The sequence below is a fragment of the Brachyistius frenatus genome, unplaced genomic scaffold, assembly GCF_029030835.1.
Source record: "Brachyistius frenatus isolate BFR_SWC_R1_liver_20210118 unplaced genomic scaffold, ASM2903083v1 Contig_3, whole genome shotgun sequence".
NCBI lineage: Eukaryota > Metazoa > Chordata > Actinopteri > Embiotocidae > Brachyistius > Brachyistius frenatus.
Genome location: NW_027210602.1, coordinates 8,433,464 through 8,450,044, shown reverse-complemented (window position 1 = coordinate 8,450,044; position 16,581 = coordinate 8,433,464). Strand labels below are relative to the sequence as shown.

General features: G+C 42.1%; 1 protein-coding gene across 3 annotated transcripts in view; it reads left to right on the top strand.

Annotated features, from left to right (window-relative positions):
• Positions 1-6,666: 6,666 nt before the first annotated feature.
• Positions 6,667-16,581, top strand: part of dpysl2b (dihydropyrimidinase like 2b) — a 28,563-nt gene continuing 18,648 nt past the window's right edge. The window contains exons 1-2 of one of the 3 annotated variants that reach the window (XM_069705287.1): positions 6,667-6,788; positions 7,097-7,525. In XM_069705287.1, coding sequence (XP_069561388.1) covers positions 7,259-7,525 — 267 coding nt within the window. In that variant the 5' untranslated portion in view covers positions 6,667-6,788; positions 7,097-7,258. Of the gene's footprint in view, positions 6,789-6,907; positions 7,526-9,829; positions 10,191-16,581 lie in introns of those variants that run through there. The other 2 variants (XM_069705297.1, XM_069705306.1) reach the window with 2 other exon arrangements.

The window sequence follows — 16,581 nt, the reverse complement described above, 5'->3', positions numbered from 1 at the left end:
GACTCAGTGTGACCTTGATGTTTGAGCAGCTTGAAACCAGAGCAGGAGGCACTTCGGGAAGACACCATGTCAGCGCTGATTTCGGCCATTTGAAACTGATCCTGGGGGCCCCCGAAGAGGAAAACCTGAAGACAGTAATGATCCAGTTCAGAGAGGAAGCACTGCACTCCAGTGGCAGATCCTCTGCAGGGCTGGCTTCTGTTGTATCCTTCAAAAGGTTTTCAGTGGTCTTTCCCTCATTAGGTTACATAATAATAATAATAATATAAAAAACGTCATTCCAAATCATTATTTTTATTATCAGGTGCAAGTTCATGACATGAACTTCTATCATACTGAAGCTGATGGTCTTCAATAAGAACCAGTTTTTCCCTTATTAAAAGCTGCTCAAATGGAAACGGCTCAGGTTGGGTGCTGATGCCCAGTGAGGAAGACGAGGTATCATAACGAGTTGCTGAAGAGATTATGAAGTTGTTTTATGCTTTCTCGTTGACATGCTGTTTTCAGCTATAGTCCAGGTTACTTCCACTAGCAGTGAATATAACGCGTGTCTCACAAAGCCTAATTCTAACAGAAGCAAGTTCAACTGCTGCAGATCATCCACATTTACAACAAATCTTGTGTTGCTCTCATTACAATCACACTTTTTACAACACATTTATGGTATTACAGATTTTTAGTATATTTTCCTCCGGATGCCAAAATGCTGGCATCACAGGAGGAAAATGAAGCAGGAGATATTTAGCACTTGGTGCTCTACAGCATTCTCCTGATAACTGTAATGACCTCATGAATTATTTATTAAACTGCCCTGATTGATATAAAGTGGCCTTTACTATTACAGACAGTAGACATAATACTAAACTGATAATCCATAATACTATATGCACAGATACACTTGCAGGTTCACTGGTTTGAAACTTTGGGAAATGTTTCTCTTTGCTTTCTTATCAGGAGTTAAATGAAAAAAAAAGAAAAAATGGACTGATTGTTTCCTCTCTGCTTCGAGTCTGTATGGTCCGCTAAGCCAAAGCTGCTGGTTGTAGCTTCATATGATGCGCAGACATTAAAGAGTCAATCATCTTATCTAACGCCTGACAAGAAAGGAAAGAAGTGCATTTCCCAAAATGTGAAACCATTTCAGCTTTTGAATTCTTAGTTTTAGTGGTCCAAAGATGTCTGAAGCCGAGACGGAGCTCAGGTTAAAGAAACAGTTTGAGCCTCCAGATATTATTCTCGAAAATGTATACAGATGTACAAATCAAAGATGAAACACAATTGATACGTGCATCTGCTAACAAATAGGAGGCTAAATGTTAAAACCTCGGTTCATGTCGATCCGACTGAGATTCAGGACTCTGTTTAATAACGTGATTGTAAGTTGTGCCAGAATCCCGTGGAAGTGCACTCCCCTCCGACCGTGCTCCCTCTTCAGCAATGCCTCCTCCAGTCCTTCTCCATCTTCCCTATATGGAACCTCAGCACACCTGTTCCTGGCCAATCCGCACACAGTAGCGGGCACGCAGCCCCTCCCACTGCAGCGGATGGCGTTACCATGGGTTACAGGGTGGTGGCCAGCTCTGTCTCTGTCTCCATCCCTCTGGTGAGGAGGCTTCTCTCCTCATCTCCTCAGGAATCAGCAGAATTCACTGCAGCAGCTCTTGAGAGTCAAAGAAATACAAAACACATGTATGTCACAGATTGTATCTGTTTGTAAAACACAGCGGTGACAGCGTCAGACATGAATCTGTTCATGAAGGCAGCAGGTTTGCTCTGGTTGTCTTTCTTCCTCCTCATTTTCCTTTTCTCACCCATCTCCACTTCTTTACATCAAGGGCAAATTATGAATCACCTGTTTTGTTTTTTGTTTTTGGTATCCTTCGTTCTTTATTTGATCATTTACAAAAATAAATAAATAAATGTATGATTAGGTAAGATAAATGCTTCTTCGAGTACATCTACTCAAACTAACGCTGGCTGACAAACCGATGTGAGCAGTGGACTTTTCCAGCTGGTCACTTGTTCAGGTGCAACAAAGACACGTTATGGCTTTCAGAATATGAAGTATCAAAATAGGAAGGTGGTTTTGTGTTGTCACACGTTGTAACAACGAGCTTGATGTCAATGCGTTATGCAGGATGGCGAACAGCGAAGGAGTCGTGTGTCTACCTGGAAAAAAACAACCGACAGGGGGCGATGTCTTGAAACCTGTCTGTCTGTCTCAACTTTTGGTTCTCAGACTTTGGTTCTTACACTTGTGTTGTTTGAGTACATAAGTGCATTCACATGGGCAAGTATGACAACATGCAGCGCGGGGGGTGGAAGAAATACTCTGATCGTTTCCTTAAGTAAAAGTACTGATTATATTATTATATATGACAACTACCTTATGAACAGTTTTATATCCCGGTACAGCAGATCGATGTGAGGGGTCATCAGATGATTACTGGGAGAGGAAAGAAGAAAGAAAAAGAAAGTTCTGATTCACAAATCTGTTTTCAGTATTTTTCTAATCTTTGTTTGTTGGTGACAAATTGGATCATCTGAACAATATAATGCGAAACCATGTGAGAAGTTTAGAGGGAAAAGTCACGATTTGGCAGAGCTGTCACACTTGATAGATATTATGACCCCGACTATACACTGCTTTTTGTAAGACAAAACAAACATCTTCAACAATGTGTTGTATTTCAAAAGCTTGTTATATTTTCCACTGGGTGTTAAATCTTCATCAGAAAAGTAACTAAGGCTGTTAAATAAATGTAGCACAGTAGAAAAGTACAATATTTCCCTCCAAAATCTAGTGGAATGGAAATAGACAATAAATGAACAAATACTCTCTTGAGGTAGCCTTTAAGTGGGCTACCTCAAGAGTGGACTCAAGTCACTTGTGCGGCCTAAATGTAGCTGACTTAGACACTCTCCACCACTGATGCCCGAACAGTGCACTCGTAGCCAGAGGTGTCGGGCTGAACTTTAATGATGCTCTGCCACTTTTGTTTTCTCCGAGTGAACAGGGACAGAGGCTAATAACATGGCTAATAACATGGCTAATAATGTAGACTGGTAGAGATCCACTGTCAGTGCTGATCTCACTGCTTGTCCTACATCTGTTCCTGGATGCCAGGGTTGTGTCCTTCCTGTCCATGGACCACACTCTCCCCCTCCCTCTTCCAACTGTTATCCGGCACGCTGCCAACTTTCCCCTCTAATTATCCAACAGAGCCCCCCCCCCCTCTCTCCCCACCTCTCTCCCCCTCCCCCCGCCCCACCCCCCCTTTTTTTTTTCTCTCAACAGTGACGTTTGTTTTGTTACACTTCAGCGTAGGGAGGGCGTTCGGTTCGGGGTGCAGGCTCAACCTTTGGGCGTGGCTTCACCCCAGGCACTTTCACTTTTCAGTATCCACCTCCGACACTCAGATATCAGACTTTGCCGTCCAGCAGAGACGACCACCCACACACACACACACACACACACACACACACACACACACACACACACACACACACACACACACACACACACACACACACACACACACACACACACACACACACACACACACACACACACACACACACACAGCCCTAGTACTAGCAGCAAAGGCATTCGCTGCCCACTACGTTGTTATGGAAACTGGGCCGACACGGACTCGGCACTCAAACGTTTTCCGTGGCCTCTTGTGCAGGAGAGCTTTTGTCTGTTGTAATGCGAGTCAGGAATCAACGATGTGTGTTAGAGTGGGCTGACTGCCTGCTCTTATTGATCATCATGCAGCACTGATTTATTTATACATCGCAGACGTCTATTCTCTGGAAGGATCATCTAAAAATGTTCATTGTCAATCATTATTAATGTACATGTCTGTTGCATCTGACTTAACTTTGAGCAACACGATAAGTTCATGAAGATGAATCTAAACAGGCAGGATGTTACTAGTTGACTTTACCGTGGTCATGTATTTCTCTGATTCTTTAGTACGATGTTCTAAGATATCAAATTCCTGATATCACGATGGTAAATAGTGAACACAAAGCTCAGACATGTCAACACATGATTCAAACTCGTGCGTGTAGTCTATATGACATTGATGACCTGTTTTTGTGTTCATGTTAACTTCTTTTTCTTTCTGCCTTTAAAAAATATATACATTATAGATTATTTTTCAATACCCCCCGTGAAGTCATTTTTAGGTACTTATTGGGTTATTTAAAAGCTAATAAACACAATAAGTAGACACCAGCTTCTTGATCTGCGTACCGTAATGAAACATGGGCAGATACGTGCAGCGTATAACTGACTACATGCTGAACATTCAGCATTCAGTTGACTGTAAGTGCAGTGTGACTGCAGAAGGACTGTATATCCATCACATAAAGGGAGTGACCGAGACTCATTGCTAAACTAGCAGAGGAAAATGCATCAGATGAATTATAAGCTTGTAGGAGACGACAACGTGAAGCTGGAAAGTGTCAAGTGTGCAAAGTCTGAAAACACTGGGATAAGCAATAGTTTGCAGTGCAGGATGTTGCAGGGGTAATAATCGATATCAGGGAACCAGAGGGTGCAGTGAGTTTTACTGAAGACTTGAGAGAATGTGGACATTTTCAGTGGTGGGAAGAAATAGAATGATAAAATATAAATGAAATACTGTTGAAGTGTTAAGTGTAGGCGACAGTAACTTTCACAGGAGGAAAGTGAGGATCAGAGGTGTCCAGGCAGGGTATTGTACCTTTTTATCTGGAGTGGTAGATTTAAAGGGGGATTCCAACTGTGAAATTGGACGTCAAATAATAATAATAATAAAAAAAAAAAGGTCAAATCCAACCGGTAGATCCAGACTTTTAATCGCCACAGAGCCCGACTGATACTGGGATTTTGGTGCCGATACTGATAACAGGGAGTAAATACATTCTGATATCAATATATCAGCTCAGTCTTTATACATTTACTGTACATACAGAATACATAAACAAACATATTGTGCAATGATCCTTAAAATGTGGTGATCAAACACTTTTGACAAAGATATGTGATGGAGGCAGGACATTAACTACAAAAAAAAACAAAAAATAGAACAAATTCTAAGCAGAATTTCTGCATTTTATTTTGTAAAAATACATTTTAATATCGAACAGCATATATGATATATCTGTGATTATCCAGTATCGCCAATATATCAGCTGAGCTACGTGTCAAACGCCTTCAAAACTGTGTCCTACATTTTCCATCATGGCACTCCATACCATCATTTTATTTCAATGTCCCTGCTAATTTAAATTCTTTAAAAACTAAATGCCTCCAGTTCGCATCGCAGACCAGATTTTTTTTAATCCCAGAAGCCAAACAGAGATAACACTGATACTTTTTTCAGAGTACTGCTCCCTGTTTCCTGTCATCACACTGGTATGTCATTACAACGAGAAATTCTGCTTTGTCTTATGATTCAGCATTATCTTTACTTATCCTCTGTGTGCTATATGGCTTCTGGGACATTACTGTGTGCGTGTTGAGTACAATACAGCGGACTTGTTTGACAGTAAATTGCTTTCTAGCAAGTTGTCCTTTACACAGGCTGCAAGTTGTAACTATTAAGGTTTTGATAAACAGTTTACTTCTACTTTGTACATCAGACACAAGACACCAATAAATGCAACTTTAAAAAGTGACAGAATCTGTCTGGATGATGTATTTTTTTTTCTTCCATTCTAACTTAGTTTTTCTTACCAGTCTGTGGGCCATTTAACGTCACCAACCATTAATTCACTTGGAGCTGCAGAACTGGTGGCAGTGAATTGGAGTCTTATCATGACCCTTCATGAAGCTCCATGAAATTGTATTTTGACAATGAAATTTGGGGTCCAGCATAAATGCACAATCTTCTGTCAGAGCTGCAACAGTTTTGATTATTTGAATATTTGTTGTGCTCTGCTCACTCGTTTAAAAGGGGCTGTGATGGAAAAACATGATGTGACAGACTTCTGTGCACCAATCACAATTTAGCTGAAACAACATCTGAAAATTGTAAAAAAAATAAAAATATATAAAAACGAAAGAATTATATTTTACAAAACTTTGGTTTATTTCTTAATGAATATGTAACATATTTTAAGAAATAATTCTGAAGACAAGTTTTCAAAGGCTTTAATCATTTTCTAGCGTTTGGAGCAGACATGATGACTGTGTAATTGCCATAATAAAATATATAATTTCAACAATAATAAATGATAACCTCATACATATTTTTGCACATGAATAATTGCTATTATCTCAAATTAGAAAACAGAAAGGTGTCTCCATGACATTTCCCTTCATGCAAATGACTAAACTTGAAAATAAAAATGAAAATGATTTTGCTTTAAATCAAGTGAACTGCAGGTGAAACTGTTGAGTAAGTAAAACGTAACTAAGTGCAAATCATCGTGAGGTATGTGTGTGTGAGGGTGTGTGTGTGTGGGAGCGCAGGGTGTGGTGCTGAAGGGACAGCGCCCTTCATTGTTGGACTGGGTGTGACTTTGGGGAACTCTCCGTGGTGCTGATCGCCTCTTGACCTCCAAACTTCTGACAGAAACGCCCCGCAGAGACATTTCCGGACTGTGTGACATGCTTTAGTTATTACATGACACAGCTGCTAGGCTCTCTGACTGGCAGGACCCTGTCTCTATATATGGATTAGGCCGTTTGGAGAAGAAGCCTTCAGCTTGGACCAGAGAGGACCTATCATTTCGCTCAGAACTGATGCACTTCTGGCACAGGCTGTCTCTGGACGGGTTCACGCAGGCTACAGGTAATCCCTCATTGGGAAACATCCACCTCCTTATATCTAAGCTACACGGCACTCTAGGTCTTTCCCTCATACGCTGATTTATAACTCACACAAGGATGTTGGATAGGAGCTAATTTGGACTCATGAGTAAGCAGTTCAGAATTGTTGCTGTTGTGTAGGAGGATCATAGTCCTGGAAAACAGCGGAGGATTTTCTCATATATTTCCCTAATATCACATATTACGTAGATGTACGGCGCATTTGTCTCTCTAAAGTGGGAGTGTTTCCATGCACCATTAGCCTTACGGATTTTTTTTTTTGCGCTTTAGTCACAGTGCGACCACCTGCGCTTGAAAAAACCGGCAAAGGCGGTGGCTGTCCAGGCGTGCGGAGCGGGGGCAAAAAAAAAAGAAAAAAGAACAACACAAGACAGCTGAGCATCTGTGCAGCTACACCCCGACAAACCTCTCAGCACCGCCCGTCTGCAAGGCATGTCGACCGCCGGGGAAGTGCCAGCCTTCTTCAAGAGCATGGGCTCTGACAGCCCCGCCAGGCCCAGGCAGAAATTCTGTGGCATGTTCTGCCCGGTGGAAGGCTCCTCGGACTGCAAGACGCTGGACTTGGATGCGCTGTCGGCGTGCAAGGGAAGGCGTGAGGGGCGAGTCATTGACCGGCAGACCGACATCTCCCAGCCGAGGAAGGTGGAGATCAGGGAGAGCACAGGGAAAGAGGCTCTGCAGAATCTGGATGATAAACGGGTAATTGTCTTCCATTCTGCGCGCTGAATGTGTTTTTACATTTTTCTTTCTCTATCTGCCTCTCTTTTTACAATTTTTCTTTCGCTCTATTTTAATTTATCTCATGCTCAGCTCTTTGCACAAATCCGCACCGTTTGTTTTTCTAAAAGTATCCCAATTAACAGTCATTCAGATGAGTTTGTTCAAGCTTACTGTGTATACCAGACAACTTGCCCTGACTACAATTCCCAGAAAGCCTTGTGATGTAACGGAGTAGATGGAGGGTCCACCATGCAGAGCTGCCAGAGGGAGTGGCTCTGTTTCTTATCGTGATGGTTTTTCCTCTCTGTTGAATGATGGTGAAGAAAACACCTGCTTAACTCTGTATCTGAAGGTGGAGAATATATACGGATAGATGAGAAGGTGTTGTGTGGCACGCGATGAGATGTCAATGAGAAACACACATATGTTAACACATAACATACATCCCCATGCTATCATCATGCATGCTTGCACCATTGCAGCATTGTCGTCCTTGAGGTCTCTTGTTCTTTTAGGCTCAGAAGTGAGGGTGTGGAGCTGATGATTGCAGCTCCGGCCTGCATGACTTGCATGAAAATCTGTCAACTTTTACTGCTGGGTGAAGTCGTTCTGCAGGTTTGAGTGTTGGCTGGTCAGCAGTGCTTCTATCAGTACTTCCTATACTTAATATTCAAGCACTCAGGATGCTGTTAAAAGCTTTCGGTGGTGGTGGTGGTGGTGGTGGTGAGCCCCGGTATCAGGTTTCATATTGATTTGAAGCATTAGCCCCACAAACCACTCTTTACTCTCTTATCCCTGACTTATATTTAAGAGTCACATGTATGGTATAGCTATATATACATAGTAAGGTGCTCTTCTCTTCTCTGATACGTATGGAATTAAATGACTTGATGCTGCATATTTGCTGTTTTTATATTAGAAGAAGTATAATTGATGGGATATTTAAAAGATTGCTGACATCTTAGCTTGAGAAAACATAACATGACAGGACTGCAGTGGTGCAGGAGTATATATTTACTCAACTGTATGTAAATACAACTTTAGGCACTTTTTAGTCCACAACATTTATTTACCACCTTGAGTTAGTTTTTCAAAATCAAATTATGAATTTAACATATGTGTAAATAATGTAAATTCTGGGTTAAAATAAGACTTTATTGACCTCTTTATTGAAATCAAAAGATAACTGAAACGATTCCCACCTGTGCACATGAATGCATGTACAGTTACTCATATTTTATGTATATATTCTTAAAGTATGTTCTGATGTTACTATTATTTATTTACTTATGTAAAATATTTAATACATTATTATTACTTGTATTTCTAAATGTGGTGGTATTCAGTGAAAGCTCTTCTTTTCCACATTTTAGATGAATGTTGACATTTAGATATCAATCTCCTACTTCATACAGACCTGCCATTTTGTACATTTTATAAAGTGGCCTCGAGGAGAGTAACGGTGTGATTTTTAAGCGAAGAAAATGTGGGTCGTATAAAGAAAAAAAAAAAAATCCCAAAACAACGAGTGTTCCTCATAACAGATAAAATACAGCCTCTCTACAACACAATTCTACTTTGTCATTGTTACACTGTTTTAGCATGTCCCAGATAAACATGACAATTAATTATATTACACCAGTAAAAGAAGAAGTGGGCAAAGGTACCCCTTTTAACAAAAAGAGCCTAATCATTACAGTGGTCTATAGTTTGCAGAGATCATGCTCATTGAGCTTTAGGGTGGTACCTTTCCTTTATTCTGAAATGAACTTTTCTCAATCTGTTTTATTTCAATCTCCAGTGAGTAAAATCAAGACATTCTTCCTGTTATTAAACACAAACTAAATACCACATAAGCTGAATATTTGTTCAAATCTATTTTATTTTCAAGAATTGGAAAATTATGAATTCCATGCCCGCTTCATCCTGTCTTCCCTGATTCCAGCAGGTGTCACTTATTGTTTCCAGTCACATCTTGAAACGTTGCGAGAGTTAAAAATCACCTCTAACCAGACTGGTACAAGCTCACCAGAGCCGGAGACAGGTGAAATAATCCCCCACCCCCACATGAGCCCGGCCTGAGCTCTTTCCTTCTCTCTTAAAACTCCCACTTTGAGAGCCAGCAGATGAAGTGAGTGGAGTTAAGATGGCTGCTGGCTGTTTCTTCATTTGTTCAAGCCGGTGGAGGTTTGCAGGCTGCGCTCCCTGCCTTCCCTAATCCAAGGAGCGCAATTGATGGCATTAGTGGTCCTGGCCTGTCAATGGAGCAGGGCGAGGCTCTGCGCATGCTCCGTGGGGTTCTTTTATGGGGAAGAGGCTCTCGAGCGGTCCCTCCCTCCCTCCCCTCTTGTCTGACTCCGTCTGGGAAGGAAAGGCTTGGTGCATCGGCGGAGACCGGGAGGCTGCCAGGACGCGATCCGGAGTGGAGACAGACTTTGATTATTTACATTTGTGGCCTCCCAAAGGATCAGCTGCGACCAAATCGGCTTCTTCCTCATTCTAATCACCACCGTCATCCTCACTACAACCCGGCGGTTAATAGTAATCCGCACATCCCCTTTGCATTGATTACGGCGCATTGCAAGAGCAACGACCGGTGAAGATGTCTGGCTATCAGGGCAAGAAGAACATCCCCCGCATCACAGTGAGTGCTCGGAGGTTGTAATGTTGAAGTAGCCGCGTGTTAGGTCCAGTCTGGCGTCCGCCGTCGGGTCGGGTGGGCCTGCGGGTGGGAGTGCAGGATGTCACCGGGGCGGCATGGTTTCTGCAGCCGCGACAAATCTGAGCCGAGGGGCGGCCGCACGAGCTGCTCTCTTTAAAAGGCGTTTTTTTTTGCAGATGCGTTTCGGCTTTTATTGTGAAATCTGATTCTCGGGGAACAAAACGCAGCCCGGTGTACCGATAAATCAACGAGGCCACCGCCAGTGCGGAGGGGCTGGAAATGGGAGATTTTTTTTGCAGCATCTTTGCGTCAAGTGCTCAACGTCCGGATAAAACTGAGCCGCCTTTAAGCGTTAGATTACGTTTCTGTTGCCGATTCACTCTCAGTCTGCCACTCTTTGTCCACAGTATGCGTGACAGCGGAGATTTCACGCCGGTGGTCTTTGTTAGATGGTGTGTCTGGTGGCCGGGTATCGCTGCACACCAACTGGTAGAGCAAATGCTTCCCCGCATCCGCTAACGCTCAGTACCGGCTGGATTTCCCCTCCAGAACTCTCCTTCCACCTTAAAACAAGCTCCGATTGCTGGATTTGATGTTTTTTTAAGCGTCGCAGAAGCTTTTTAAGACACACTAACTGTGTCATTGTGGTGCAGATCGTTTCCCTGAATTCATAGCGGGAGCTGCAGGGATGGTGGTGGTTCAATGGAAAGTAGAGAGAATAGGGTGGGGAAGGGAGGGGAGACGGGGAAGGGAGGGGACAGTGGGTCCTATTTCCTTCCATGTTCCCCTTTCAGCTGTGTAATGAGGGGAAGATGCATGTAGGATCATGAAGGAGGGCAGTGGGTATTTTCATGCTGATGTCGGAGAAGTGAAGCAATTGGGTTCAAATGTCAAAAGATGGCTCAGACGATGCCGGTCAAAAGCTGAACAGACGTGGCTGCGCCGTCTTGTTTTGGGATTTCAGAGGGAATAGAAAGGTGCACTACAAAATAAAACACCATTATCCAGCGGTCATCCAGGCCGAGGGGCCGGAGGGGTCCACAGTCCTTCTCCCCATAGAGGCTGACGTCAGGACACCAGTACGATTGTGGTCAGGTAGTAGCTTCTATAGGACACAGGGTCCATTAGCGCTTATAGTACAGCGTACTGAGGTGTCTAACAAGTCGACCAATGGAAACAGGATATCTGCATGTTCAAATCTGCCCCGTTTAGCCCCCTAAGATGAAATATAATACAGTAGTTCTGCACCAAATATCTATTGCACATCAACGCAGAGAGCGGTGTGATTAAACTACTCAGTAGTTGCAGCCCTGATCTTAAAACACACACTACCACTACATTATACTGTACTGAAAGTGTATTATTGCAGATGGAAAGAAGCTAATCAAACAGAGACAAAGTCTCACATTCAACTCTATAATAGTGAATGTTTGAAGCACACTAAAGCTATTAGCTTTTTGTGTGAGTTGTTATTAGGTATTAGTTCCAGTTTCATATGTACTTCTGATGATTAGAAACATTTTGGACTGGGTTGATATGATGGAAGCTCTCAGGTGAATCGTTTTCCTCTCTACCGTCTCTCTCTCTGGAGTGTTTGAGAGAGGCAGCAGTTGTTTGGTGGAAAGATCAGAGGATTAGTAGGTGCTGGAGTCCCAACAGTGATTAAGTCAGATCTAAATGGATAGACTTCCTATTCTTGATGGGTGCATGAAAGAACAAAAAAAGTGGGTCAGAGACAGAACTGATTTCTGTAAAACGTATCACCTGCGGGCCTTTTTCACTTGCAGTATTTCAGTCGTGCACTCGTTCATATCAGGGAAGAGTGCGATGAAGGTGTTGCACGAGACTGTAGCCGCTGAATAGAAGAACGAGTCTTTTAGTACCCGTGAGCTTCAGGTAACAAACTCACGACTACAGCTGCTGGGCTTCTTCACTGAGCAGGGGTCAGTGTGAGGAGAGGATGATCTTATTTAACCAAACAGACCCACAGAGGAAATTAATGAGGTTAAATTGAATAAAAACTCAACAGGAAAGGCTGAAACAAAGGAACTCATTGTTCTGTGTCCTTCTGCATACACCAGTTAAATCAGTTTAAAATCACTTATCATGCTGAATTTGAATCTTTGATCAGTCTCCAGTCATTACGGGTGGAGCGCTGGTGTCCGCACACTGTAACAGTACAGCCGGCTCTCAGCCAGATGGAGTTGGGTCAGCTGCACAGACAGGGGCGTACTCTCATTAAATATGAATGAACTTCTGCAAGTTCACCACCTGGAAGTGGGGCTTCTCTGTGACTCCACTTCCAGATTTACACAGTGCCAGAGCAGCGATCAAATGTGTGCGGTGGAAATAAACTTGAAGTCAAGGAGGCCTGCAACTTTATCATTAACATTAGTCATTAATCAATTATTTATTTAGTTTTTAAAATGTCTAATATAAATACGAACAAGAGTGGATCTCTTCAAATTGCATGATTGGTTTTAAAAAACAAACACTCAAATAATCAATTCATTGTCAATTTGTCATTTATCAAGTGCAAATGTGCAGTATTGTGGTTGCTTCTCTGTTTAATCTCATTGTAAATTGAATCATCTTTGGGTTTTGGACTAGTGGTGGGACAAAATAAGCAATCTGAAGAACCCCTAATGGACATTTTTCACTCTTTTGTTCACATTTCAAAGAGTAAACAACTCAGAAAAATAATAAATACAGAAGAGAATACAAGGGAAAAGGGAAATACTAAGGTTTGAGAGGCTGGAACTGGAAGAATTTTTTGCCATTTTTGCTTAAGAAATACCAGAAATCTAATCATCAGATCATCAGATATTTTTCATTTAAATACGTTTCTTTTGAATAACAAATCAACGAATTGTCACTTTCAGCTCTGTGAGGCAGGCCGAGTTATTTTTGCTCCAAACAACAGCAGTTTGGCTCGATGTGTCTTGCGGCACAATGGAGGATATAAAAACAGATAAAAGAAACGACAAACATGAAGAGAAAGGCTCTTTTTTTTTTTTTTAGGAAAGTGAAGGCACCTTTGGTGTAGTTGAAGTTGGTGGGGGGGTAAAAATAGAGCGAGGCTATAATAAGACTGTCCTGGATTAAGGTCTCTGTGACTACAATCCTCAGCGGATCAGGGATCATTTGGTAGTTTTCTAGTACACCTGTGCTACGGTAGTTGCCCCGATGACAGCTCAGTGTGCGTTTGTGTGCGTGTAGTTTTGTTGATGGGGGGGCTTCGTCCTGTTCACGCTGTCATTTCAGTTCAAAGCAGCTGGAGCGCTGTCTCTCCACACGTCACGTCACATCACACAGCGCACCAGTGTCCAAATCAGACACCCGTCGGCTCAGCTTCATTTTTTTCAGCACTCAACTTCATTCAGCATCTCCCCCCCCCCCCCTCCCGTTCATAAAGCCAGAAGTGAGAAGTGTGCATGCATGTGTGTACATGAACTCAGTCACCAATCAGCATCTGAACACCGGAGAGTGTTGTTGAGTAAGAGGATCGCGGTGCCTCCGGCTGCACTTTGTCCTCAGCAGACTGCAGGAAACGATCGTTGAGTGAATTTCTTTGATGCAGAGGAAAGAATTGAAATTCTATTTTTGCAGCTAAAGAGAGAATTTAAGTACATTTTTGCATTTGTAGGATTTTGATTTAGGAGCTTGTCATAGACAAAAACAGAATTAAATAAAGTTATTGTCATAGTCAAAGAGAACTTAAGTAAAGTTGAAGTACTCAAGAGGAAATATTTGGTGAAATTTTCAGAAATTATCAGCAGTTAAATTAGTGTCTAGTCATGTGTTAAAAACCTCTCTGCTGATTTGATTTGATGCGATATATTCATCCAAAGCTCCCAGCGTCTGTTTTATATATAATAACAAAATTGCTGCTGTAATATATTTTTGTATGCAGTTGATCCGTGCTGTAGTTTTGTGGCCAGGGTGTTAATTTACAGATCACCGTTCTGGGAATGACTTTATTTCCTGTTTTGCCAAATACTTTGGAAGACTTCTGTTCTGTGTGTTTTCACAGCAGTTGACTGAACATGCATGGAGATGATTTTGGTAACAGACTGGTTTTTGACTATTCCAGGACACCCATAAATCATAGTGCTGAACGTCCGACCTGGCAGCGTTCTCCACCTGACTTCACTAATGTTCCCAGGATATTTTCCATTTGGACAGCAACACACAACAACGTTGCCGGGTTACGTCTGGTGGACGTTTTCACCGCGCCCGAGCTGATTTCGTCCGGATTTTATGAAACTCTGTCTGTCTTCTCAGTCAACAGGCGTCTCAGTTCTTCTGCGGAGTGTTTTCACCTGTGTGCTGCTGTGACTGTGTTTGACACGTGACGTGCTTTTAATATCATAATAGCATAGCATAGCTTGAGATGCATACACTTGGCTGTATGAAAATCGATACCACCACAGTACATCATCATCAGTCTGTTACTTTAATAAGTTGCAGCCTTCAGCATTAGTCGTACTTGAATTGTTTAAAGCAGCTACACAATCAATATTTCAGCATTAAAAATGTATCACATCACTTATGTAAACCAGCATAGAAATATCCCCTGAATCTGCAGTTTTCCTCAGATCTACGGCGCGTTTTATCTTCTTTCAGCTAATTGTTTTGGTTTTGCAGCCCACGACTGTATTGGTCTACGCTCCCTACTCCCTTCTTGCATTGGTCTTAGCTGGTCTCAGCACAAAAGCACTACAAAACCTATTTTACACTACGTGCCCAGCAGTAAACAAAGTGGAGCATTTATGAGCTAAACAGACAGATGTGTCCCTCAGTAGTCACTAAAGCCTAAAAATAGACCTAAAAAATCTGCTAAAATAAGCTGCCAGACTTTTTACACGCGTGTTTTATGCTTTTCGGATGGCTACCGATACAGATAGATAGATACAGACTTTTGTTCACCCGTATCCATCTTTTTTATACTTAATGTGTTGTTTTGCTGTTTATAACTGATGCCAACCAGAATCCTGCTCGCCTGCTAGTATCGGAGAAGACTCGCTTTTGTATTGTTCTCACGTAAAATCCAGCGTTACACTCACTCGGCCGGCTTCCTTTACAGCCATGTTTGCCTCCAATGCTTACAGTAAGGCCTTTTCCAGGAAGTGGTCTTCGAGGAAACACAGGAGGTCGAAGTGGAAGGTTAAGCAAAGTGTTTGCCTTCAAAATAATCAATGAGTGATTAAACATTGTACAAAGAGCTTTAAAACAGTTGGTATTTTTTTTAAATTTATGCCGGTCCAACTGTTGCCCGGTATGCCATATCAATGAGGTTACACATTGGTGTGGAATGAAAACACGACAGTGTAGTAACAGTGAGCCTATTGAGCTTTGTCTGCATCCTGTTTGTGCGCTCTGTAAGAGGTTCCCATGAAGGAAAGGTCACTGTCATTTTTGGCACACTTCCAGTACAATCGGACATTCACAGCAGATGATTTCACAATCCTGGATTCAGGGCAAGTAGTTTTCTCAGAATCATTCTCCTCTACATCAAAAAACCAGCCTTATTTCACAGATCAGAAATAAGTAATTGTTTCTGAAAAGAAACAATAATATGAGCGCCGCTGCAGCTTCCTGGCAAACTCTACTGAGTAATGTAATAATGACAGTCATGATGAGGCACATGATGTAACGGCGTATTTCAGAGCAGTTGTTGGGGTGAACGGAGGCCAGCAGTGGGCTGGAGCGAGGCCAGTCTGCTCCGCACACATCGAAGATTACCACATGATCTATTTCCGTTAGTTCTATCAGCGCTGTCAGAGCTTCGCCACACCTTTTAGATGACAACTGCGAGGCATTTTCCAGATCTGCTGCGGCAGTCGGCTGAAGTGTGTGCTGGGAGATTGTTTACTGTGTTTGTGGGTGTCATCCTCTCTTCACTGAATGTTTTTGTAGCCGCAGATGTAAGAAGTTTGAGAACAGTATGACAGATATTAGGAACTTTGGATGGATAAAACCTTCTTATTTTTTTTATCCACATCAGCTGAACAAATCCATAGTTTGAGGCTCCAAAGAGCACAGAGGAACTCCACTGGTGGCACATATTAACGTCTGTATTGAGGAGTGCTACTGCATGTGGAAAAAAGGTTGCTTAAACGTTTTTGTGGCTCCAGAGGGAGCTGTGAACCCGATGACTGTCCTCAAGTGATCTCACTTGAATCAGCGTTAAATTCAGCGTTGAAGACGACAAATCCAAACATTTGAGATTCTGGAACTCTAGAATATATATATATATATATATATATATATATATATAAAAAAGATTACTATTTGACTAATCATACAGAAAGTGCACAAGTAAAGCAATCAAAAACAAAAGTAACACCTAAAACAGATAGAAAATGCATGT